Raw genomic sequence first — 27,971 nt, forward strand, 5'->3', positions numbered from 1 at the left:
ACGCAAACGTGCACTGTGTGATGTTCGTGCACACTAAAGATTCCCAGTTGGTCTAAATTATTCCAGAGCCCTCCACAACGGTCTTTCTACCTTTCTTCTTTCACTCCCACCTTCCTACTTTCCTTCACGCCGCGGCTGAGGTGCCGACAATTAAGTGCAGCAGCTATTGCGCCTTTCATTTCTTTAAAACCGATTACTACAATTCGTCGTAGGCCTAACCTGAGGTATGTGAGGTTTAACCTCCCGAAGACACGCAATGTTTATGAAGGACGCCTAATTCTGCGGCTGTTTTCTAACTGTGAGTAATTAAGCGGTTGTTGTCGTCTAATCCTAGTCCAGAAATTATGATTTCACTGTCCTTGATAAAAACCTTATGTTTAAACTTCTTACTTCCGAAAATCCTGAGCTTGCTTTTTTCTGAACAACCGCTCAATGCGCGGTTTCTTAGCGCTATATGCTCATGCCAGACGCGCTTTGATGATTCCGAGCGGAAACGATGTGCAGGCAGATTACGTAAATGCGTCTTCGCACTGGTTCAGTGATAACCTTTCTAACTCAGAATTATCCGCTTGCAGGACAGCTACGCTGCCAGCGCCAGTTACGCTGACGTGATTTTTATAGCGCGAGCTGTTTTAGAGAGCCCCACATGAGCCAAGATTAAGTGTAGCCCGACAACACAGCTTGGCAACGCCAAAGTCATAAGATGATCAATTTTTTCTGTGTTCTTTACTCATAAAAATGTGAATAGTAGACACTACCTAATTCTGGAGATATTTTATTCAAGCTTATTTTGCCGTGGTTGTCACCGAATTTAGCTCAATATTTACATGCGAGTTACGAGCAGGACTTGTGGGCTTGTTCTGGTTATTTTTAATGACATGGTGTAAAGTCACAGCTCTGCAGTCCCGCCTCGCACTGGTTAGTGGCTTTTAAGGAAAGAAATTGGCCCCTCGCCTCGCAAGCGACTGCGCGGTTGGGTGTCTGCTCTCGCCGAAGTTAAACTCAGCTAAGAACCATCGCACGTGACCTGACGCCATGTGGCAAGCTTAGCTGACTAGTCTTTTTAACTCTTTTAGTGTGCTTGCCTCTCGTAGCATGGTTTTTTTTATGTTTATGGCAGGGTACCTGTTGAATTATATATTGGGAAGTTTAACATCACACGGTAAAAGAATGCAGCGCGAAAAAAACAAGGACGAACTGAAGTGGACAGGACAGGGCGCTGACTACCAACACATTTATTCAGAAAGATGAGCAGCTTATATAACGCAGTCCAACACCCACGTGACCAAGAAAATAGCAAACGCGTTCAACTATCTAATACAAAAAAAGTACACAATATCAAAGTGACACATATCTAGGTAACGCAAAGTCAGCCAAGAACCGATAAAACCGAGAGGACCACGACGAACCGTAAGGTGCACGCATGGAAAATGATCAGTCAGCGACCTTTGCCGCCAATGCAGCACGAGGCAAAACGAAAACGAAAATAAAAATATAGTCACCGAACACTAAGTAAAAGTCGAAGCTAAAAGCAGGGTCGGGGCCAAACGCATAACAAAACAATACAAAACGCAACGCAAAGCTGAGTCATCCGTTCACAGTCAAACTGAGTCAAAAAAGTTGAAAGTTCTCTAGAACAAGAATTAAAAGCAGACGTGATTAAAAAAAAAAAGACGTGTTTATAGTGGGCCTAGAAAACTGGAGTCCTTGTCTGTAAGTAAAATTGAAGGCGTGCTCAGGCACTTGTCTCCAGCTTTGGCTATCATCCTCGCCTCAGTGATGAACCTTTCAATTTCTGTCCGCGCCCGTTCTCTGACAACCGTGCGCGTGTAACATGGTTCGCACCCTTTAATCTTTTAAAAGATATATATAGAGGTAACAGAGTGATCATAAAATGGGAAAAAATGTATCAGGGCCTGTAGAGATACAGCGGGGGCTTAGACAAGGATGTCCTCTGTCCCCTTTGTTGTTCATGTTGTACCTGCAAGGTTTGGAGGCCAAGCTAGAGGGGAGCGGACTAGGCTTCAACCTATCTTTTTTCAAGCAAGGGGAATTGATTAAACAGACATTACCGGGACTAATATATGCGGACGATATAGTGATAATGGCTGACAACAAGGAAGACCTGCAGAAGTTGTTAGACATATGCAGTACAGAGGGAGATAGATTAGGCTTCAAGTATAGTAAGGAAAAATCTGCAGTAATATTTAATGAAGAGGGCGGCGAGCATAGAATACAGGAGTTCATGCTAAAAGTAGTGAATGAGTACAAGTATCTTGGGGTGTGGATAAATAACAGTGTTGAGTATCTGACAGAGCATGAAAAATATGTAATGAATAAAGCTAGTAGGAATGCAGCTGTCATGAAAAATAGGGCACTGTGGAATTACAATAGGTATGAGGTGGTAAGAGGGATCTGGAAAGGGGTGATGGTCCCTAGCCTGACCTTCGGGAATGCGGTCCTGTTACCTAGATTTAACGTCCAGTCAGACCGTAATGAAACGAGAACACTCATATGAGGTACTTTTCTACTTTTGAGATGAGATTCGTTTGAAACCGGCCTATCAGCCTAGTTTTATACTGCGGCTGATAGTAAACGAATAAAATTTTCTGTTTTTCTACATAGGCGCTGTTTGCATTTCATTCTGGCGTGACTGCACGCTATGTGGAGCCAAGAATGCACTCTAAGCTGAATGCGCGCGACAGAAACAACGAAAGATCATACCTTTGTCGCGCAGTGCTCTCAATACAATAAACAACACGGCCAAGATACCGCAGCTAGATAGGATAGGTTGCAGCTGTTAATGTTAATACATTACGAAACTTACAACGTTAAGCTGGTTCCAGTCGATGCCGTTAGCAATTTCCACAAATTCCAAGCACACGGCAATAGTCATATCGTCACCGCAGAGAGTTATAGCGCTGAGTACCGTCTCCCAGTTTATCTGGAGCACACCTCCTGAAGTCGTCAGCTGTACAAATGTCTGTAGAGAAACATTGACTTAAGAATGAAATCTATAACGTTTGGATTTATTCTTTAAGTGGCAAAACTCAGCGACTGCTAGTGTAAATATCTTGTTTGTTTTTTAATCTCTGTATACCTTCCGCCTCTTTTCTCATCAATTCTTTCACGAAAGGATCGAGGTGTAGACTCACTCTAACAATGATACCTCGAATTTACCGCTTTTAACTGCTTATAATCCATAAAAAGACGCGCAATACATTCCGATTTCGCACAGTAAACTGCGCGTGCCTATGTTTATGCTATTATTTGCGTGTAAAGCGTAAACAGCACTGATTGACGATGCTGGTACCTGTATTGCGCAGCATGACATGAATGTAAATTTTAGAGTCCTAGCTCTACAGGTTAAGGTTCCTGGCTTATTGGTAGTAGTTGGGCATGCCAAAATAAAGCTCTCGGCAGGCACCTTACGCGTCGGCAGACCAATCGACCCGCACCTACGTGTCTTAAAAAACTCAGAAAAGCTGCTGAGAGCCTTAGCCAAGCAGAGCAACCGGGTAACAATCAGCTTCATAAAATTGTATATGATGAAACAATGCAGGCAATCCACCTCCCCCGGACGACCGAGCAGACAGAATCCAAAACACGTTACACGCCACACAAACGAGGCACCTTTAACACACGCTTCACGGAACGAGGAAGCGCGTGATGCCTGCCACTGAGAAAAATGCCAGCACACAAGGGATAAACAAAACAGCCTTTAAGTAACTGTGCACACTGTACATACCTACGTACATCGGCCACTGTATAAAGACTATAGGGGGCCTTCCAAAGACAAACATCGATGGTGAATTCAATATTTCTGAACTAAACATGGCAGTAGTCCAAAGCAGTGGAACGAAAGCGTCGGGGCTTGATTGTATCACGTGTGTACTCTTGTGCGCAACCTGTCCGACGCAGACAAAGAAACCCTGCTCTCTCACATAAACAAGCATTGGAGCACAGGCTCTTTAACAGACGAATGGAAAACGTCACTCATTACCATGATTCCAAAAGCATTAACAAAGCGCTAGTAGTAGAGGTGTGCGGCATCCACCGACGGGCACTCCACACCAACAGTGAGGTGGTCCACCGCAAATGGGCGGGAACCAGACTGGCTTCACTACGGTCACAACTTGAAACAGGTGAATCCGTGACGGGTTCAGAGAACTAATGAACCGGCGAAGATGTATCGTACAGGACGTGCATGCGCTGTGTGTGCCAGCCATGTCCCACGCTGACTGTTGCCGATGACGCTACCACGTGCCTGAATCCGTCAGCCTTTATGTTTTAGATTCGTCTTTCTTTTCTGAACAATGCTCTTATTCGCTCTCTGACTGAACTATAAGAAATGCGTCAATTCATGGTAATATATCACAGATCTACGAGAAACGTCATATCAAAGGCCAGCAGTACGGGAGTCCGAGTAGCTTGCAGTTGTGTTCTTGTGAGTTCGTTTGCAACGTTTACTGATAACAGAATAAGAGCAACGTGGCCCAGAATCAACCCAAGAAAATAACTTTTCGTTTAATCCACTTTCACCCTCAATATAACTTTAAACGCGTTCGCGCTGAAAGAACTGAGGTATTCGCTCAATATATTAAAAACGTTTAGCTGACCGGGTAAACGCGAGGAAAGAATTAGCGCAGCGTCTCCAATGGCAGTTCGAGTGGGGACGCTGCATCAAGACACCATAGATCTGAGCGCTGTACTACCACGCCTGTTGTTATAACGTGAAGCTATCCTGAAATGGATATGAATCACGCTTTCGTTTATAGTACTAAAGTTGCTAAATTTGGTATATTTCGTGTTTTGTGCGCATTGTTTTACAATAGTGGTGCTTCGAATCTAATAATAAGGATGTTGATTTAGAAAACTAATGTTTGGCTCTGTAATGGTCAAGTGAAGCCGAAGACCGACGCAACCAAACGAGCTCTTTTTCGACAAGCTATTCGAACCGGTTGGTTACGTCATCCTCAAGAAATATTCTGAGTTCTTGCAATACAAGGTAACATCCATGCCGTGCACAACACACTAAGTCCTGGCCGGCCACATTGCCGCCGCTCTATAGCAAATAATGCTGAATAAATTAGCGCAAAAATGCACCGACAGCTTCGTCATTTGCGAACAAATCGATAAAGCGGGTATGAAGACGGAGTTCTTCATTTAAACACCGCGACGATGCACAGATCTGCTGCACGCAACACACCACACCAGGTCGCGGTCTTGTCGCCTTCGGCGTTCGATCTCTGAAAGTTGTCCCGGTGAGCGACCAAACCGGGTGACAGCAGTTTCGGCCGAATTGTTGCCATCGTCACTGGCATAATGCACCATAGAGAGAAAAGGGGGGGGGGGGGGGGGGGGGGCGTTTTCGTGATAAATGCCCTGTGAAGACGGTCTTATGTTGTAATGGTATCGGAGTCCCTTGTTCATAAGATAAATGACAGAACGATCGGTGCACCTTAAACGAGTGCATACAAGAGCAAACTGAGGACACCATTTAATATTTCCGGAGTTACATATGTCTCTACTGCGCATGAAAAAGAAAAGGCGACAGTGGTAGAGACCCCGAAGGATAGTCCACCATTCTAGCTGAATTAGTGGTTCCTTTATATGATTCTAACAACTTTCTGATGTTATCTGATGTGCCCTCTGCTCACCACAATCAGGTCTGCGAATGGAATCAGAAGTACGACGTTCGCTGTCATGTGACCGATGTAAGCGATGGGGCCCATCGCCATGAACAGGGCTATCTGTAGGAAAAAGTTGCTTTTGTCAGTAACGTGTCCACTACTAAAACACATCGATGCACGTAGCGCAAGCAAATTAGTCAAGTATGCCTCAGCCACTCAAGATACGAAAATAGAACACCACCTTAAGAAGAGGAGAAAGCAAACATAATACCCTACAAAAAGAAGCACAAGACCAGCCGAATGCGGAATCTGTAAAAAAGTATCTAAGTGCAATAAAGCATCACACGCAGAGAGAGTTCTTTTTTAAAGGTACCGCTGTCAGCAAAGTTAACACTAATGCTCGAGCGTGAATCCGTGACTAACTTAACCGCCCAGGGCGTTGGCCTCTGGATCTAAGATTATGTTTTACGATGTGTGCGCTACGGCTGGCGATAGCGAGAGCCCTGCAGCCAGCCTGGAATCTTGTCGGACCTATTGGCCTAAATTGGGCAGCGCTACTGTTAGTCCAAGCCACGTGCCTGAGAATTCCTTTTGACGTTACTGGTGACAAAACCTAATAAAAGAAAACGTTGAGACAGCTGGAAAGTGGGATTTTGAGAAGAGAGGTGCGTAAATTGACAAAATATAAAAACAAAACCTGTCTCTGTATCTTGCTGCTTCTCGTACTAATCGCGCCATTACAAACAAGAGGTAAATAATGACGGAGGGGGCGCTCGAGTCCCATTCAGACCTTTTACCAAATGAAGGGATCTGTCTAAGCTAGAAGCACAACTGCCATTCTCTGTGCGCTTTATTTCGGGTTTGCTTTACTTCTTTTTGCTTGGTATGCGTTTCGTTTCTGCAGTTCAGTTTCTTTTTCTTATAGGCCGAATACATGAAACAACTGCCTACGCCGTCAATTTTTTTTTGCATTTTAGCGACATTTGGAGACGCAAGCGTTAAACATCTTGCTCTCCAACGGATGACTCAGTCATTTGTTCTCGTAATTCACCCTTTCACAATCGATTCTCTCTGAAGTCTGTGCCCAACACTCCTTAGCAGACAGCGTCGTTCATAATATTCTCAACCTACAGTTCCTTGAAGAAAGCAATCGAGCGAGCGCTGCAGCGAACAGTTTCTAAATGTAAAAAACCAGGGCGCTCATAAAACGAGTATCATTTATGAAACAAACTCTCAGCTGTCGCGGAAGTCAGCAATTTTAAACATCGTGTAAATTATCAAGCTTATTCTCTCAACTTAATTATTAACCCAATAGCGTTCAGGCACCCGTTCCGCAGAAAATACGGCGTTGGCGTTGTGAGCGAAAAACAGTTGGTCCGACTGTGACCTTTTAGGTCTCGTGCCGACCCTTGCACGTGGCGGCTACACTGATGACTGGTCGCGAGAGATGGCTCAGGGAGGGAAACCTTGGTCTCACAAGCAACATCGGTGCCTTTGTTTGAAACTCCAGGTTTCCCGGGAATTGGCGCAGCGCTTAACAACTGCACCATTGCTCCAGGAGAGGTATGAAGACTCCCCGCCATCTGGTTTGGTTTATGAGGGTTTAACGTCCCAAAGCGACTCAGGCTATGAGAGACGCCGTAGTGAAGGGCTCCGGAAATTTCGACCACCCGGGGTTCTTTAACGTGCACTGACATCGCACAGTACACGGGCCTCTAGACTTTCGCCGCCATCGAAATTCGACCGCCGCGGCCGGGATTGAACCCGCGTCTTTCGAGCCAGCAGCCGAGCGCCATAACCACTCAGCCACCGCGGCGGCATCCCCGCGATCTACGAATGTAAAGTATAGACTGACCGTTTCTATAAACTGACACAATAATCGAAGGCCTAGCTGCTGAAGTAACCCATTAACGCTATCGTGTCATACCTTTATGGCGGAGCTTAAGTGTGACCTAAGGTCTTCTGCATGATTTTATTAGCACACTGCACTTATTACTACTAATAGCGGGTTCGCAATCGCAGCGACGACGAGGTCATGTCATTTTGTAAAACGAAAAATTGGTCGATTTCCCAACCCGTATAGAGCAAAAAATTGGGTGCTTTTTTGCACCAAATGACTCGTGCCTGATGAGCTCGCCTGGACTGGGCCGGTCGTGCCTTCCGTGGGTCACGTGAGGTGCCTATGCAGAATACTGCAGCCTCAAATATGGCTCCAGGTGACGCTCTTCTATAACTTACTACGCACTGCATGTTTCTTGTACTTCCTGGAAGGGATTGCACAAGCAAAGCTACATTAATACAGAAAGCTTCCTGGTCAAACTGTGGAATTATAGTTTCGATGCGTTCTGCTATATATGTTGGCATCCGCCAAGAAAGCGGTTAAATGGGGTGGTCCGAATACTTTTCAAAGCGGACACGGCACGTAAGAACTGATGGGTATTACCAATAACGAACTTCAGCGAAGTAGGGCGTCGAGAACTTGCGTGTCAGAGTAGCTGTCCTTGAGTTGGCCTCGATAGTACAGTCCGAAGACGAAGGAAGACGCTTTCTCTACTGTGTGGACAGCTTCTCATGGACTGTTTGAAAGAACACGACGCAGATAAGACCTCGGTGCGAAATATTATGGCGCATTGCAAGGACAATTATTTTCTCATGCTGCACAGTGAGGAGGAAGATCAGTTTATAATTCAGACGTCAGCGGTCTACAAAGGAACAGTGATGGTTCATTCGAGATCCTTTTTTGGGGGATCTTTGGTCTAAACAAAGGTCAAGGAGAAATGGTACCTTCATGAGTTTGCATGAAATTTTCTTAATTAGAAGACAAAAATGGAAAACTTTCTGCGCTACTGGTAATTGCGGCTAAAGCTAAAAACTGTGGCCAAACAACGCCCAAACTTGACTGCAAATTAGTAAAACAAATTCAAGGTTTTAACGCAGTTAGACCGAGTAGACGTGCGAAAGCATGTCTTTTGCTTTGTTGGCTTATGGTTTCGCTTTTCTGGGTCGTCGGCACGTCTGGAGAAGATAATTGTTCGATATAGTATCAGTTGATGAAGACGGTGACGTGCAAAGCACGGCGCGAGAGTGCGTTGCAGTTTAACACGAGGCGGGATCGGCTGTGGAGATTGCATAGTGCTCGCGTACAGAGGCCAGAGAAGCTGATCTGTTCTCGCCGCCAGAGGTTCGAGTTCCAGTCGAGGCAATATATATTTTATTTATGGTTTGCATAAGGTCACCGTCCAGATCAAGCTTTTGGAAAATACAGTGAGCCGCTTAGGCCTCGTAAAGTTGTCCTTTCGCACCGTAATGTGACAGAGCGACGTAAGCAACGCAAATATGGAAAGACAGCCTACTTCCGTCTTTGATCCGTCTGGAGGGAAATACTAGTGCTATTACATAATATTAATGATTGTTTAGATCAAAAATAGCCAATAAATCTTTTCTGCCGTAACGTTCACTTAGTCTGCAATGAGGATGACGCTCCTCGACACAGAAGCCCCTTGTCTACATAACGCCTGTATTCCTTCCAGCCTTCTTGAGAAACTTAACCTCATTAGACCAATTCAATCCGAGTAGTTTACTCCTGAAGGAATAATCTTTCATGCCCTAGGTCTTCTGAAGTCAGCGGCCAAAAAGACTCCTAGATAAATGTGATGCGGCGATCAGCTCTGAGACCTACCTGCACACGCCCCACTGATAAAAATTCGCGTGATCGATTCTTTGTTTTTTCGTGCGAGAACATTACTACTTGCATTATGAGAAAAGCCGTGTGTGTGTGTGTGTGTGTGTGTGTGTGTGTGTGTGTGTGTGTGTGTGTGTGTGTGTGTGTGTGTGTGTGTGTGTGTGTGTGTGTGTGTGTGTGTGTGTGTGTGTGTGTGTGTGTGTGTGTGTGTGTGTGTGTGTGTGTGTGTGTGTGTGTGTGTGTGTGTGTGTGTGTGTGTGTGTGTGTGTGTGTGTGTGTGTGTGTGTGTGTGTGTGTGTGTGTGTGTGTGTGTGTGTGTGTGTGTGTGTGTGTGTGTGTGTGTGTGTGTGTGTGTGTGTGTGTGTGTGTGTGTGTGTGTGTGTGTGTGTGTGTGTGTGTGTGTGTGTGTGTGTGTGTGTGTGTGTGTGTGTGTGTGTGTCACTTTGACCTTCGTTAATCCAAAAGAGCCGAGAGGATGAAGAAACAAGCCACTACAAAAGGAACCCAGGGAAAAATATACGGAGTCTACAAATTACTCACGCGAAAAAGTGTGCAAAATATTTTTAGTGCTCACAAAAGGAACATTTTCAGTTATCGCATGGAACGAAAGTTCAACGAAGCAGTGAACAAGAACGAGTTGTAAGTAGCGCGCTGTCCTGTGTGCATCTCTCCTAGACGTGTTAATTTTACGCTAGCCTGTTATCCAAGAAAACTGTGAAAAACATCGCTATAACAATATTGAAAGCTCGCATTTGTAAAGACGGCAAAAGTTTTCCTTTGTAACAAGCTTGGCTTAATATGTTTGCTAAAATCAAATAGCTTAATGCAAGGTAACTAGCTTGAGTTTCAGCGCCAGTGCCCATCCCGTCTTTAGCTCTTCTACGTGTTGTTTTAAGGCCAATTTCTTTGTGAAAATTCACTTGAACATTTTTTTTACTTGTAGAACCACACAATAGACGTATCTTTCAGGTTAATCTATGTGAGCGAAACACCAGGCAAAAACAGCTCAACTCGTGCCTCCAACCAAACCTGAGCACACAGCGTGTCAGAGACCCTTTTGAAATCAGGAATTGCCACGAAACAGCAGATTTGATACAAAACCGTTACACTGACAGCGTGTTCCGAATTGGCGTTGAAGCTAGTTGCTATTTTATTGCGCACAAAGAACTTTTCCTCGGTTCTTTCGTTAACTGAAAAGTATAGTGAGATATTTTTTTTCAAAAACGCACTCCCGTATTTGTTCAAAGCTTCCGATCTTTGCCTAAAATTTGCTTCAGTGCAACACTTCATGCCTTTCAATGCTTTTAAAGAGCAGCACCTGCATTTAGTTTTGTCTAGCTCCGTTTTTGTGCAAGATTTTTCTCTTCTGTAACTACAATGACACTTTTGTGGAAGTTTTAGACACATTTTTAAAGTTTGAAAGGGGCTAAGATTTACACATGCGCTTCCGGCCGTTAGAAAATTACAGATCTTAGACCTTCGATCTTTCATGTTAGAGGGACAGGTCCACAGGAAGTGTGAGTGTGGATGAAAAAACATAATTATCACCAACTACATGTCCGACATTTTTGAGAGCGATGACGCAGTTGAAAAGACGTAACCACGGTAAGATAATACAGCTGGTTCGAATTAGGTACCGTAGGGATTTCAACATATCACTGGCGGTCACTTCGCTTAACTTCATGCACTCCACAGGCATAGTGTTTCGGTTTCGTGCGGAAGCTAGCAGCAGACATTCGCGCGCAAGAGGAGCTCTCAGAAAGGCCTTTTCTTCGTTTTAAAAACTAATTTTAAATTTTCTTCTCAGAGGTGACTAGTTCGCCTTCGGCCGTATCTATCACATTGTGGTAATCACTCTAATGTACAAAAAGAAGCAGGTTATACAGAATTACGTTAGATATTCGTAATCTTCTGCATTTGCATCTCCTGTATTAGAAAATAAAAACTCACAGGCACCTGACTCTATTGTGTAAGCAGTGGTTTAGAATAAGCAGCTGTTGATGCCTTCACCGGAAGTGAGGTCACCTCCATTCTGCTGATATCACTTTCATACAGCCAATAGAAAGGCTTCCGTCCAGTTACGGGCTTCCTTGCAACCAATAGAAATCCTCAGTTATGATGACGTGACTTCCTTCCAGCCAATAGGAATACTTCCGTTTGGTGGCGTCAATTCTATTCAGCCAATCTGTGAATTTTGTTGCCGACAACGCGGTCTGACCCACGGGTCTTTTAATATTATCTCATAAAAATGAGTTTCAAAATGTGCTCAAAAACTTGAAATCAGGAATGTTCGAAAATGTTAAAAAGCTCTATAAAAAATGCAGAACGAAAGCACAAAGTGACCGGTTACAAAAAGTGAACAATACAGAAGCGCCAAAACAAGAAAAATTTGCGGCAATGAAAATTTTTTTTACGTATATTTTTTAATCCTTCTTGGCATTTACGCGTTGATTCCATGAATTTTGCTTTATATACTAAATTATTCCAGAGCAAAAGTGATCACAGAAAACGGCCTGTTTTCTATGTATTGTGTTCTGTAGGCAAAACGAAATAGTTTTTGAAGGAAAACGTGGTATTGTGAAGACGACTTAAGGAATGTGTGAAAATTAAGTTTGACCATTTGTGAATTTTTAAATATAATTCAGAGGCGGTAAATAGAAGTTCTAGACATGTATGTGAGAAAAATTAAAAGAAAATATAAAATTTAGTTTCTTATACATTTAAGTAACATGATTATCTGAATACCGTACCGCCACAATGGCTTACTGTTTGTTCCTGAAAAGAAGCTTTTTCCTGTTTGAGCACGAAAACTTTAGGAATTTTCGAAAGTGTTCGCTGAAATGCCAGTGCATCAGCCACGGAAGATATGACCACTATGACGTTATGAAACCACTGTGAAACCAGCCCTTTGCCGAATTCTTGGCACTCGAATGATGCTGCCATCAGCGCATTTCATTTTTCGGGATGCTGTCAGAATCCATCATTGTGCATCGCATTTCGGGTTACTTTTTACGTGCATGCACTTAGCTGATACGTTCTCGTGCGTACTTTTTAAGCTTTTAGCCCCTGAGCGCGTTCACGCTACACAAATACAAACCATCAAAAGCTCAGCACAAAGAGAAATTCATTACAAATGAATAAATAATTGACAAGCTTTAAACCGTCAATGCGTATTCAAGATGTACACCAAACACACTTCTATGGACAAGGCTGACAGCATATATCAGCGTAATAAATGGGTATAAATGAGAACACGAAAGCCACAGAGATACATTTAAAGGTCTCCATGTCCATGTAGAACGTAGCTTGGTGGGAACATAACTCTTCTACTTGATGGTTAACCATACTCGGCAGTTCAAATCAAAAGCATTTATGACAGGAAATTGTTTATGAAAGAAATATTTTCATATATCGTAAAATTTTACTAAAGCGATCAATATATCTGGAGATCTTCCCTCGGCCGCCTTGTATTTTATTCCTATTAACGGTTTTGCTATCATCCAAAACGTTTCCCATTGGTTTTCTACGGAAGCCTTAACTGCTCGATGCGAGGAATGGAAACGGAAGGATTTTGCTACGGATTAGAACACTGCACCATTGTCCACAGCAGTACATTACAATACTCTGTTATTCCAAATTTTACTCCAAAAAAATCTTGACTTGCATAAATCAGTTTTAAATAGAACCTTCGTCGAAATACTGTCATTTACTCTCTGTATGGAGTCGAGTGCATGTCACCTTATTAGAATACCATTTGGATGGCATGTTTTCAAAAATTCGTGCCACTATGTTATGTACTTGCGGCGTTTACAGATTACTGCACTATATTGAATATAAAGAACTGTAAAATTCATCTTGCCTTTATTACGGCATCCTGACTACGAAATTTAATTCTAACGCAAGTGCTGCAATGTGATAGCAACTCACGGAGCATAACAAGGACACAGTAAGGGAAAGAAAGGACGCGGGAGAGCCAGAAAACCACATGGCGATGAGGACAACCTTATCGTTGTAGTTGGGCTTCTCCGCCAACAAACCAAACAGAACCTGGGTTCCCTGAGACAGGCCCACGTAGTACAGCTTCGTTTGGTTTGTCGTGCCCAGCGCTGTGTCGATCATTGCCGGAACGTCGAACTCAATCATCTGGTCAAAGCTGAAATTTTGAATGGAATGCAGAAACCAAGACTTGAGAACAAACAGCAAAATAGATAGGCAATGCCGCATTATATTTGCCTACTTTTTTCACCTAAACCAACTTTTTTAACAAAAGATGCTGTGGAGCTTGTTAGTTCCTAACTTGAAATCCTATGAACAATTGTCCAAAATGACGACATATAGTAAAAATGCGCTTTTCCTCGCTTGTTATTTTGCGTCGTGTTCTTGCAAAATTCTTCTTGAGCGATTTTTTTTGTGTGTGTGATTAATGCCACCGCCGCTAGGGCCGTAGGCTTTGTGTAGCCAATAAAGCTAATGAATCGGCTCAACGTTTGCCACAATCAAATTACCGTCCATCTCTCAGAGCGCCCAAAGAACACGCAGTGGAATTTTCAATTCTTTGCTTGAAAATTTTGACCCTTTCAGGGGTATCCGGAAATGCGACATTAGAGGAATTTTAATGCTGTAGTCATCTTTCTCTTTCTGGGGCTCGTCATCAAAAACAAACCCTCCTGTTTGAAGTTACTGACAGGTTTACTCGCATCAAAGTGGCTATATGTATAACTTTTTTTTTATATTTAAGTTCTGACATTAGAGGAATTTGTAGTCCTGGTAGTCATCTTTCTGGGGCCAGTCATCCCAAACGAACACTCCTGTTTCAACTTAATGACAGGTTAACTCGCTTCAAAGTGGTTATATGCATATATTTTTTTTTAGATTTAAGTTCTGCTATAAGCTGAAGCTTTCCTCTTCATATGCTCATAACAAAATGTCGGTATTTACCTGAAATCCCAGAAGGCTCGCTCTCTCTTTGTGTAGCGGACATGACTTGTGTACACATTTCCGCGCAGATTTCCGAGCCAAACGTCGTAGCCGGCGTCCGCCAATAAAAAGCCTGTTTGGAAACAAACTTCAGTCAGTGACGTCTTAAGAACGTTGAGAAACCTTTTTTTCTGTCTTAAGAAATCAGCTGTGACAAAGGCAGAAGCGTTAACACGAAAAGTTAGTGCGCACGATAAAAATTGCCCGTCCACTGACTAAGCCACATACCCCTTTTAGCTCAATTGCATTCCATTTTATTTCCTGTTCCATAAAAATCCAACTTCCTCCTCCTACCATTTTATTTCTTTATTCTCTTTTTTCAGGCATACTATTAAGGGCAGTTTGCGCAGAACGGCGCAAATGCCCTGTTGACATTTGGCAATGACATTTTTCAACGTAGGCGCCGACGCTGTTAGATTCCTCAAGAATCACACACACACACACACACACACACACACACACACACACACACGCACACGCACACGCACACTCACACACACACACACACACACACACACACACACACACACACACACACACACACACACGCACACAAACACGCACACACGCACGCACGCACACACACACACATATGCGCGTGTCTGTCTGTGAATGCGATTTGACTGCGGGTGGTTAATTATTCCCGTCCTATCCGTGCGTTAAAGTGTCAGTCAGTGCAATAACCAACTGTACGAAACCTTATTCTCCTAGCAAAGCTTTCCCTCTAACCGTTTGTGACAGGCGTCGGTTTTCCCGATGGTACTAATAAAGCCAATGATTCTAAACAGCAACAATCAGCGAGTGACAAAATGAGTTTTGTGGCTTTTTAGGCTCAGAAAACATTCGAAAGAAGAAAAATAATTATCTTTAGCGTTATCTTCCCATGCGGCTCGCGCAGTCATCGCACGCCGATGTGTAGCGTAATGAAGTCAATTTCTCATGAATGAAATGCGATCTTTTTTGTGCAACATGCACTGGTGGGCGAGATGGTCAGACATGGTTCTTGTAAACCCGCGCAACGGCTCGAAGCGCTGTGTTTTGTCCCTTGCTTGTTTGTCTTCGAGCCTTTGCGCTGGTTTACAAGAACCAGATCTCTTTTTTTTGCGATATGTGTAGTTCAGTAGAAAGTAAAACTTTTCCCACCGAATAAAAGCAAAACGATTCGCGACAGGGCTAATTATTATACGACACTTACGAAAGTATAGGGTGAGAAACGAAGTTGTAATCGGGGTTTCAGTGCCACCTTAAAAGTAAACTCGATGCATTATCATTAATTTTACACAGTAAAAAATAATTAGTCAATTTTGCCGGCCATTCCTTGTCTCGCTCGGATTTTTGTCGGCTTTTGCGACGAATTGTGCATTGAATGCTACCCGCACGTCCAAAATGGAACACTGTAAACTCGGCGGCGGAGGAGGAGAAGGACTTTAAGGGAACAGGAGAGGTCCGCCTGGTTGTCGGCCTAACATGCTACTCCAGAACTCAGCGATTGTCTACGTCATCTTCAACCTTACCTAAAAGAAATTATTCTGCTTCTTATAAAAAGGCTTAGAAAGCAAATAGAAGAACAAAGAGAAAGAGACAGCAGACCATCATCTGCCCCATCGCCTTCATTGTCACTATTTGAGTTCTGAGGACACTACTTGTGCCACAGTACGGCTTCCTTGGAACCCTTATATTTAGACTCGGTGGTGCCGCAAAACCTTCTGCCACAAGCAACACGACACCTCCCATTTTCTCCTAAGCAGCCCATTGGGAGTAGAACACTGCGAACCACAGCATGATAATCTGGTTGGCCCTACACATTACTGGAGAATGCATTTTCCATGTTCGGATGTTTTTGTCCATCGGGTGCGAGACAGTACTATAAATGGAAACAACCCTTTCTATACGTCGTCTTGTTGGCTAAACGCCTTAAGCTTTTCAAGACTTATTCTAAACTCAGCTCCATGTGCACTCTGATGTCTACGGTTTTCATTACTTGCCACATATAATTTTTGGGCTGGAGGGTCCTTGGTGCGTTGCCTATGGTATCACTACAACAAAGGGTCGTACCGAGATTTTCTTTTGCATTTGTCAACCTCCGTTCCAGAAAAAAAAAGTCTTTTGAAACGTCATGGGTTTGTTGTATACAGCTAGTTAAAGAACAACACGTTGTAAACGACCACTGGCCGTTCACAAGGCAGCTGAAATAGTCGAAGACAAACCGGAATTACTACAAGGAAACAGAATGCATCGAATGTATGACACTTGTGACTGCATTAATTGATTGCTTATATTTACCATATGAACAGGTCAGCTAAAAACTGAAAGATGACTCACCGAGACTTTGCTCCGGGAAATTAATTACAAAGTCGGCGGAAGAAACGGCCGCAGCGTGGATAACGAGCACGACTGGCTTCTTCTGTCCTGAGCCGAGTACTGCCGTCTCGTTCCTTCCGTAAGGTATCCGCTGCATGCCGAGCAAGTAGCCGTCCTCTGTGACCGCTGTGTGATCTTCTACGGGGTAGCCCTTGCTCACTATGAGTCCCGACTGGGGGTGGAGACAATAGGAAGGGAGTTTCAGGAAGCGCTTCTCGCCTCTATGGAGGCAGACTTAAAGATAGGAATCGTTGAGATTTGCTCATCCTGTAGAGAACTTTAACAATGAGCAAGTATTGAACCGCAGCTATTGCCTAGTGGTTGAGCATCCGCCTCGCATGCGGGAGGTGCGGGGTTCGATCCCCAGTGCCTCCTCTTATCCACCGGTCATACAATGGGTACAAGGTTTCTCCTGCCTGGTGCTCGGTTTCGTTAGGGTGAAATGCTTGGGAAATGGGTCTTTGACCCCACCTTGAGAAGAATAAAATAACCTTTGTTTTGGCGCTCATTGGCCACAGATGACTTTGAGTCAAAAAAGTGCATTTGTCATCACCATCACCGCAACTACTAAGTGTTGATCCTGAATAAGAATAAAACACTTGCAACCGCAGCAGCTTATATTGTGGGGCGTTTCTCGCATGTTATATGCTGGGGCATTCTTCTTCAAGCTTCACAGATACGTGAATTTCTGAAATTCAGTTTGGCTGTTTACTTCGCAAGCTCGAAGTTTATTGGAGTGCCGCCCATTATCCACAAGGAAGAAATGTACTGGTCATTAGCCTTGGTGCCAAACATAATTTTATGTTGTTTTATTATTTTATTGATATTAATTTTTTGTTATAATTTTATGGCCAGCGTAATTTTTTAGTGTTATGTTGAGCATGGGCGGGTTGGTGCCATAAATATTTGGATTAAACAGGACTAAATTTAGCGTTCACTTTGGAACCATATTCTTTTATTGCGTGTTGTGCCTCATTTGCTTTGCGTGCATATTAGTGCAAAAGCACTATATCGATGGGTAAACCCCGAGCGAGATCTTTCAATCATTGTCAGTTTGCGCCATGTGCCTTGCGATGTTTGTCAGTTTGTGCCAGGTGAAATAAATAAATAAAAATAAATCAAACAAGTAATGCCGCGATTGGGATTCAAACCCGTGGTGAGGCGAAACGATCACCTTCGCTGGCCAGAGCTCCAGAGCACTCGACGCTGTCGACGCATTTTTTTTTTTCAGCATGGTTTTTAATACAGCGAGGCGATGTTTTATGTACATGAGCTATTTTTAAACATTAAGAAAACAGTGGCAAATCAACACATCTAAGCAAAGAAGCATAACAAAGGAGTCAGCACATAGTTAATACATCAAAATGCGACACATATAAGCAACAAAGAACTAGCCAAAATGTCGTGGCGCTAACTCACATAGCACTTGAGGGAGCGCCACTCAGCTTCAAACTCAGTCGGATCATACAATTCCTTTAGCTGTACATTTATTCACTTAAATGTTCTTTAGCAGAAGCAACATTCACAATCCCGGTCCATCAAGCGTGTTTTCCACAGACTGTGTAATCCAATTAAAGATAACATATTTAACGGCTCATCAACGAAAGGCAATGCAGTGAGATATCGCATATAATGTGGTGTGAAATTCTTTTCTTCAATGTCCGTTGCATAATGCTCCAGAAGAGTATTGCATCTTTAAAATTGATGAAGCATTGCTCAATTGTTGCAGGAGCATCACAATGACGTCAACTAACGGCAGACGTAAAAATACCCCTTTTCTCTAGCCAATTTTTAACCCGTTATGTCTCAGTGTGTAGCTTAAAGAAAAGCGTTTTCGTACACGGTGAGAGGGGCATTTTACATAATCTCTGGAGTACGTAATGTCCCGGCAAACCAAATGCATAGAACGGTGCATGGGTGGAGGAATGAGCACACAGATTAAGTCCATGTAGAACTGTTTCCTTGACACCAAAAAAAGGAACTCAAGAAAGAGACGAACAAGTAGAAAACAGCCAATACACCGCATGCACAAATCCCCACAAACACGAACGTTAAGATAGATTAGAAGACACAATGAGGCTCAGGCAAGCATTAACTAAACTTACTTGCAAGAATGCACCCACTATTGGCTGTGTAGCGTCCCGGAAAAACATGAAACGTGAAACTATCTGTCACACATACAGGTGGACTAAACCCATGGCACCAGAAGAGGCCGGAAAAGGTTATCACGCATTATTGATTTAAAATACGAATCTCACACAAAAGTTGCGAAAACTAATACTGGCCTACCGCCAGGCTATAGTCGCAGCCGAGCGCACCTCGTGTTAAACTGGAACACACCACCACGGTGCCTCAGTGGCTACGGTGCTCGGCTGCTGACCCGAAAGACACGGGTTCAATCCCGGCCGCGGATGTCGCATTTTGGTCAGGTGAAATGCTACAGGATCGTGTACTGTGCGATGTCAGTACGCGTTAAACAACTGAACTTAGTCGAGATTTCTGGAGCCCTCCACTACGGCATCTGTCGTACCCTGAGTCGTTATGGGACGTTAAAACCCATAAAACCGAACCAAACCAAACTCTCGCGTTGTGCATTGCACTTCGTCGTCATCGTCAATTGTCATGTGCGGCACGAAGACACAGCCATAGACTTCTCTGTCTTCTTTGTCGTCTTTTCGAATATGCGATTCTCTTTTCACTGGTTTATAGAATTTAGGCAAGAACGCTGTGTCATTTTTTTGAACTCTGAATTTAGATCTGACAGCTATCACTAGGTCATCAGCAATAGCTTGTATATGTTTAGAAGAACCTGTTTCAGTATAGAGGAAAGTGACTATCGTTATGGCGATCCAATATTATTCTGTTTTATAATGTGACTTACTATGTATTCATATATAATTGCCGTAATACTTAAGATAGATTTTATTTGTCACCATCATCAGCGCGAATACGCCCACTTCAGGACAAAAGCCTCTCCCATATTTCTCCAAGTAACCTTGTCCTGTGCCTTCTGTGGCCAGCCTTTCCCCGCAAACTTCTAGACCTCAACCGCCCACCTACCTTTCTGCAGCCGCCTTCTACACTTGCCTTATATTGAATTCCAGTTTGTTACTCTTAAGAACCAGCGGTTATCTTGCTTTCACATTGCATGCCCCGCCCAAGCCCATTACTTGCTCTTGATATCGACTAAGCTGTCAATTACACGCGTTTGTTACCCGACCCACTCTGCTCTTTTCCTGTCTCTTAATGTTGCTCCAATCATTTTCTTTTCCATTGTTCGCTCGGTTATCCGCAGTTTGAGCTGAATTGTTTTCGTTAGCTCCCAGTTTTTTTCCCCATAAGTTAATAGCGATAACATACAGCTGTTATATGCATTCCTCTCGAGGGATATTGGTAAGCTGCCAATCATTATCTGAGCGTAGTTGCTAAATGCCTTCTACCACATTTATATTCTTCTTGTGATTTCAATCTCGTAAACCAGGTCTGCTGTCACTCCCTGCATAAAGCAGAATATTCCCTTACCACTTCCAGCACCTCGCCGCCAATTGTGAGCTGCTGTTCCCTTCCGAGACTGTTAACTATTACTTCGGTTTTCTGCCTATTAATCCTTATACCCACCGTTTTGCTGTGCCTGTCTAAGTAATTTACCATGCTTTGCAATATATTCTATGAGTATCTTAGCGAGCCAATGTCCTCAGCGAATCGCAGTTTACAATGGTATTCCACATTAACTCTTATCCGCGAACTGCTGCCAATCTCGGCCTCTGAATACCTCTTGCAAAAATGCGATGAATTGCATTGGCGAGAACATGCTTCCCGGCCTGACACCCTTCCTTATTGGAATTTCATTGCTCACTTTATGGAGGAATATAGCGGATGTGCAGCCGTTGGATATCTTCCAGTATTTTTACATAAGGTTCATCGACACCCTTATTCCGTAATGCCTACATCACTGCTGAGGTTTCGACTCAGGCGAATGCTTTCTCGTAATCTATGAAGCCTTTATTGCGGGCTTGACTACTTTTCGGGAACTTCTCAATCACCTGATTGGTAGTGTAAATATGGTCTGCTGTCGAGCAGCCGGTACGAAAGCCTACCTGGTCATTTGTTAAACTGAAGTCTAAGGCTGTCCTGACTCTGTTGGCGATTACCTTAGTAAATACCTTGTAGGCAACGCACAGTAATCTGATCGATCTGCAAAATTTTCACTTCTTTAACGTCCTCTTCCTTACGGATTATGCTGATGTTAGTGCTTTTCTAAGCCTCCAGCATGATCGAGGTCATAAGGCATTGCGTATGCAGGGTGGATACTTTTTCTGGAACAATCTTCCGTCCGTCCTTCAACAGATCTGCTGTTACCTGATACTCATCAGATGCTTTACCTTTTAAGGCTTTCTTTACTTCATCTTTCGTTATTGGCGGGATGTCTCATTGCTGTGTGTTACTGTCTCTTTCTTTATCGTTTTGACTAGATTGCCTACTTTATAGATTAATGTAGAGCTCCTTTTCTTAGCTGTCTTATCTATATTGCTGATCATATTCCTTTCTTTGGTTCTTGACGCAGACATCTGATTTTGCACATGACTGGTTTCCTCTGTTGGCAGTTGACCACTTTAGTTTCTCTATAACAAACCTGATTTGTTGAAAATGAAGGATTTTTTTAATATGCAGCGACGTTAGTAAGGTTCCTAGTTCATCGCATTTGCTTGTACAATCCCACTTTTAACATCTTTGAGTGCTGTGGTAGGGAATGTATTATTCTTGAATCCGTATTGGCCTTGAAGGAATGGAATTTTAATGTGAAGAAAGTGATAGATTACATCTCTAAGCAGTTTCTCCAATACTTTCTCTAGTATAGCGTTGGCGGCGAATTGTGTATGTTTTTCTACGGTGAAATGTAAGCAGGGGTGAGGGTAATTCAGCAGTCAGATGATGCCTACGCTTCCGCGCTGGAGAGCTAAAAGTCTCCAAATAAATGCAACGGGTGGAGGAAGTAAAGAAAGTCCATCACACTTGCCTCCCTGCAGAGATTGAGACATCTGGCAGTTAGTGCAAAGGTAAAGTGCTTCGCAGCAACAGCAGGCTTAACTTTGCTCTATGAAGTCGGCAATAAAAGCCAGGGTATGTGAAATACAGCCGTAAGATCGTTTATCCAGCCCAGTCGAGAGCGTAAACGCCATACAAATGAAAAGGTTGGACAATATCGGTAATCTTATCTCCTGGCCACCATGGTGAGGATTAAATGAATCGGAATAAAACCTGAGTTGTGGTGGCAGTGTAGCATCTGTATCAGGTTTTCTGCCGTCGGGGGTGACAGAAAAGTGGCAAAGAGCCAGGGTATAGAAGCAGTACAGGAAACACTGTCGCTTGTTTGCTCACGCAGGATTTGAAAATAAGGAAGTTCAAGAGTAAATCGCTATATAGATGAGTTATTCTTGATAAAAGGCATTATATATACTCAACCGTCACCGCTGGCGCAGCTGTATGCTGCTAGCGGATGCTAGCAGCATACAGCTGCAGTCTGCTCGACACTGAGTCGCAGTCTGCTCGACACTGAGTCGCAGTCTGCTCGACACTGAGAAAGTCTTAGAGGTTTCTCAGAGAATGGGAAATCTTTTGTATGCTATGCCTTGCACCATCACCGTCGAATGAATCAAGACGAAAACAAAGGGGATAGCAAAAATTGAAAAAGATTAGTTAATTTAAAAGGGATAATTCATGCTACATTAACACTTTCAATAAGCGCTTTTCGTACCATCGAAGAGAAAATCACCTGCGCGAGTACTCAGTGCCTCTCAACTAAGGTCTTGTCCTTTTTCTGTTTACGTATCAGGTGTCATGTTGGCCCTTTATTTGGCGCTGATGATATGCTGATGTGATCTAATTAGGCCTGGTCCGCGCGGTCGAAGCACCGTGCGTTCTCATGATTGTGTGCGAGCACGGCATGACTCTCTACGTGACTTCTCCTAGAACTAAGTGAAGAAGACTGAAAGTCTCCAGTCGAACAGTTAGGCACCGCCGGTCTGATCGCAGCCCCGCTGCTAGTCTCCCTAATTCCCCCTATGCAGCTGCAACCAGCAATGCCAAAAATCTATAATCGGATACAAGTCGAAAAAAAAACGGCTTTTCCCCGTCAAACGACCCGCTTACATTCAATAGCGTCGGGCAAGTACAATGAACCTGCTATCGCGACAATGCGCAGAGTCAACGAAACCAAGGAGCATAGGGATGTTTTTGGTTTTAATTTGGGATATTATTGGAATTTTAATTGGAGATTACTAGGGCAAATATTCAACGATACTTGATTACAAAGCAGAACAAAAAACAACCGCATGCTACCAGTGGGATCCCAACCGATGACCTCTGAACTTTGCGTCCTGTGCTCTACCAACTGAGCTGTTCGACAACCCTATGGCATCAAGACTGCCATAGCCAGCAGAAAAAAGTTCTCGCATAGCTTCCGCCCTCACCGTTGGATCACGTTTGACGTAGTACTCGCGGCAAAACAGGACGTTACGTCCACCGCTGTGGACGAATGTTGCGCTAGCGAACACTTTCAAGGTTAGCTTACACCACTCAAAAATACCCCAGAAAGCATAGGATTCGACAGACGTCGCCGTAGCCCGCTTTAGTTGGCACTGGACGCGAAATTCAGAGGCCGTGAGTTCAGGCCCATTGGTGCCATGTGATTGTTTTTTGTTCTGCTTTCTAAACAAATATCTTTAAAAATTTACCCTATTAATCTCCAATTGATGAACACCACAAATTAAAAAGAAACAGCAGTGCTCGTTGGTGTAGTGACTGTTGACTTCCCTCGTGTATATCAGAACGAGCACCTGGTTTGCCTTCCCTTGTCCGCTCAGTGCTGCGAGTGGCTGATAAAAGGAGATTGTCTCCTTCTTGCGCTGTCGGGAATAGTCACCTCCCTGAATTGTCACGCCACTCCCAGCATTGTCACGCTCAGGTTTATGAGAACTGGCTGACGTCATTGGCTTCAAGAGGGTTCCCTTTGACGGGAAAAAGCCGTTATTTCTTGACTTGTATCCGACTATAGTACCACGTTCCTCCAAATTGTTGCACAGCCACCGCAATGTTAGTTGTTTGGTGGAAGCGATTAGCACCAATAAAACTCGTCAGGCATTTAAAACGCTTTGTGATGCTCTGTTATTTGTCCCTCGTCGATGTGGGGCGCATTACTCCAGTAGGTGCCAGTATAAATGGGCGATTTTTTGTCATGGCCGCCATCACGTCGGCCCCAACGCAGTACTTAATGCGAGCACTTTACGATAGATGGCGATTCAAAGAAATCAAAACAAAAATAATCGTTACAAAATAACGTTCCTAGTTTCGGAATGTTCTGGCATTACGCGCTGCTTGGTTTCTAGGCTTTCATTGCTGAATGTCAGAAACTTATTTCACGTCTTCTTCCCAGTGTCTGCGTCTAAAAATCATTGCTAATGTGCGGTGTTTTTTCTTCTCTTTTTTTTTCGGCCATTTGACCCCGAACATTGTCTTTGGCGTACCTATGTTCTGATCGGCAGCAGGTTAGTCGCCAACTCAGAAATGCTTGCTTTTACGCATACGAAAAGGAGTAGTCGCCACAGAATTAGCCATGCAACAGTTTTTATACAATGTTACCAAACATAACCTATATACCGACATTGAAGTGCAAAGTCTTAATGTATTCATGTCTAAATTTTGTTTAACGACTTAGTTTACAATATATAACGAGACTTATCACGCCCAAGCAGCAGTCAGAACAGACAAAATAAATTTCAAAGAAGCATGACAACTGTTCACATCCTAAATATACACAATTCTAAATTATTCATAACTGTGTGAGAGCTACACTACCAGAGCCGCTCACAATATGACAATATGCAACATTTTTTTTCCAGGAGTGAATTCCAGTTCTAAACAGTGCGTGGAAACAAAACCAACACTTCAGTGCGTTAGTTTTTGCAAAAGTTTACTGCATAGAATGTTGGTGATAATGTAAAGATATACGGGTTTTTAATGGCTGCACATAAGAAAGTATTCCTGTGTTTATCTTACTATTCAAAATACTCCGGAAGTCCAGTACTCGGTGATATTTTCAGCGCAATGTTAATGTTGAGATGCCTTTAGAAACCTTGAGTTCAGTGGACGCGTAAAATTGTCTTTATTTAATAAACATAAACCTGACCGCCTATCTTTCTGTGTGTTCTCTAAAAGATCGCTCTCCTTTTTTTTAAATGTGAGTCGTATATGATGGAGGCATATTCAAGCTTTGATCTCATAACGCTATGATTAGCTAAAGGTTCAATCTTCCAGCAAGACTGCTTTGAGCTAGTTTGCGCAGAGTTATGTCTAAAGGAGAACAAAGGTGATGAAAACAAGGACGATAACACGCAATAGATATGGCGGGCGCCAACTAACTAGTGACTTCTTATCTCGAAAAACAGCTTATAATCACATGACAGTGCGCATTAAAAAAAAGCACAAGAACAGAAGAGAGGGAGTGAACACACTGAAGCGCGGGCATTGAACCGTTCAAAAAGGCAATCTCTTCATCTGTTATGGACAACGACGGGTTACTCACACAGAAGAGGCCCCGTCGCTTAATCAAGCATGCCTCCATTATCTCTGTTTCCAGCTTATCATCCGAGCTACCAATGAATCTATCTTTTTCAAAAGCACGACACCAGTTACAGTTTTTACAGTGATGCGCCATGTGGCTACCATAGCCATTCTTAACACACAGGCCTGTCTGCCCTATATATTCAAGCCCACAGCAAAGGGGAGCGTTATAAACCACATAGAGCTATGCACTCGCTGCGGTGAGGTGTAATTTCAAAAAAGCACAGCTTTTAAAATGCTGAAGGGTATCTATGTGTCATGTGTGTTGCACGCGAGAGATCACTAGTGAGAGTGGCACCCGGATATTTATACTTCTCTACTCCTTTTGTGTGCGCGTTATCAACCTTATACACTAATGAGCTACGTTTCGTTTTCTGTGTGATCATTAACATTACCGTTTTATCAATATTCAACTGCACGTCCCATGTTTCGCAACGTATTTTTTCTTTTTTATGTTTTTAGCATTTTTTCGTGATCTCTTAAAGAAAAAGTTTTTAGAAAGAAAACAATCATCAGCGAAGACATTTAGTGATACAGATTCGGGCTTTATTCGGGCAGATTAGGGCAGATTCAGTCGTTTATTAAAAAATAAACGTTTAAACGACGTAATCACGGAACACTTCCCAGGAATTGGCTCTTGTTCGGAATAAAGCACGACTTTATGAAAGCACCGAAGGTAACTCATGGATAAACTATTCGAGCAAAACTTAAGGTTGTGTCTACTCTTCTCTTAGATTTGGCATTCTATCAAAAAAACGCGTCGTATATCAACTATATTCACCTGCCCAGTTTTGCAGTCTCACAAGCTGCGAACATTAAATATATTGCTGCGGCAAAATTTTGAAGGGCATACGTATGGCTCGGGTTGTAACAACTTTCCAGAGGAGTTTGGCGTCGGCACGGTGGTCTCAGTGAATATGATTTGTTAACGCACTGAGACACTGCGGTACCGAAGTTACTGCATTATATTTAGACACTCTCAATAGACATTTCTTGACTTCCAGCTACTCAGGAGCCAAACGTTCGCGAGAAAGCTCCGTTACATCCCTAAGAGTTGCAAATTTATGGCTACAATCCTTTGTACCATTTCTTCCTGCTAATACCTCTCTACTGCTGTAACTGCTTGTTAGCTCCTCATGTTTATTACCGTAGCAGCTAACAAAGCTAGTTTTCATCCGAAACATCAGGGCCGTCGGCTATGTATTTCAGCGGAGCAAACTAACAGACTCTGAAAGAAAACAATGCGCCTAGCACTTTTTCACTAAACACATCAGAACTGACTCCACTTGAAAGTAGCTAGCGCAAAACGGAGGTAGGTTTGGGCCTCTGGTGTATCTTTATTTTCTTAATGGAAACTGGTGCTCAAAAAGAAAAATGCTCTCACTGTGGTCACCACGCCTGGCTATAGAAGCACTTGAGAAAGCGTATCGTGGCGCTTCTTATTTATTGTTATTTATTCTTATTGTATGCAACTCCGTCGACATGTCGCGGAAACAGCGGCACTGAGGCTCCTTTTAAGGCGATTACAAATGGCGCAGGAATATAATTAAAAACCATTACGGAAGAACTGCTGTCATGTCCTGCTTTTGCAATTCGACTTTGAACAGGAAGAAATCGCCTAGAAAGGCCATAAATTATAACACACATGTCTGCAAACGTGGAGATTTACCGAAACTTCTATGCCACTTGAGAAAATACGTAGCCAGTACGTTACCACTGAAGTTCTTGTATTCTAAATTAGAATACAACAAACTACACGTAGGCGAGCTGTCTGGGCTAAGAAATACTCTAATAATCCTACAAATATATCTTCTTTTGTAGGACGCAATCTGCTCGATTAATCAAAATCTTTTGTTCTACCGTTTCCGCATTCAGGTACGTCTGTCTCCAACTTTGCAGTAACACAAAATGTAATAATTTAAATAGCAAAATACTCGTTAAGCTTCCAGCTTTACTCACCGCATTTCTCAGCGAATCCGAGTCAAAGTGGAACCGTCCTAGCACGCTGAACACGCACAGAAGAATAACAGTTGGCAATTCTGGAAGTACTCTCATTACTGGAATTAAAATCCACCTGGAGTCTATTCTTAAGTACAATGATCAACCAAGTACCTTGCTAGAGCTGAAGGCTCTTGACACACCTCATCGCGTTGATCAGAAAAAGAGACCCATGATAGATACTCGGATGCTGTTAACAGTCCCGTATGTCAACAGGAAACTGATGAGGCGTCGCTCTGCTGCAGCTGTTACGACCGGAAATTTGAAACAAAAAGTTTCAAGGAAGCTCCAAAGCGGAAGCGGTGTAATCCAACACAGTTTTTTGCGCTTTGGATTTCGTTTCCCGATGTACTCGCGAACGATTTAGAAAGGCTTATTTTTTGTCGTATTCGTAGTTGTCAACGCTTCACAACTGTGACGTCTCAATGACACTATTATGCTAATTTTAGCGCGCATAAATTTAACACCGGTCATAATTCTTGTTTGGGAGTAAACAGCAAAGAGAGACGGGGAGCAACAGCAGCATCAGGTTCAGCTTTTAATATTTGCACTAGCACAAATTGTGTTTTGACATCAGTGGGAAACAAATATACGCACGATACGTATAGCCGAGGTTAAGGAAGTCAACTTGACCTTATTCGCACAAGTTTTACTATTCTTCACTTCATCAAGAACCCTACATCTGCGCACCTGCTTCACGT

General features: G+C 43.2%; 1 protein-coding gene across 2 annotated transcripts in view; it reads right to left on the reverse strand.

The window, feature by feature from the left end:
* The window catches only part of LOC144097225 (lipase 3-like), a 34,456-nt gene extending 6,989 nt beyond the window's left edge, over positions 1-27,467 (reverse strand). Inside the window, exons 1-6 of one of the 2 annotated variants that reach the window (XM_077629971.1) lie at positions 27,232-27,467; positions 16,615-16,825; positions 14,254-14,365; positions 13,318-13,468; positions 5,661-5,753; positions 2,828-2,983 (exon numbers count right to left, since the gene is read on the reverse strand). In XM_077629971.1, coding sequence (XP_077486097.1) covers positions 2,828-2,983; positions 5,661-5,753; positions 13,318-13,468; positions 14,254-14,365; positions 16,615-16,825; positions 27,232-27,327 — 819 coding nt within the window. In that variant the 5' untranslated portion in view covers positions 27,328-27,467. The remainder of the gene's footprint in view (positions 1-2,827; positions 2,984-5,660; positions 5,754-13,317; positions 13,469-14,253; positions 14,366-16,614; positions 16,826-27,231) is intronic. The other variant, XM_077629972.1, reaches the window with a different exon arrangement.
* Between the last annotated feature and the right edge of the window lie 504 nt (positions 27,468-27,971).

The sequence above is a fragment of the Amblyomma americanum genome, chromosome 7, assembly GCF_052857255.1.
Source record: "Amblyomma americanum isolate KBUSLIRL-KWMA chromosome 7, ASM5285725v1, whole genome shotgun sequence".
Taxonomy (NCBI): Eukaryota; Metazoa; Arthropoda; class Arachnida; order Ixodida; family Ixodidae; genus Amblyomma; species Amblyomma americanum.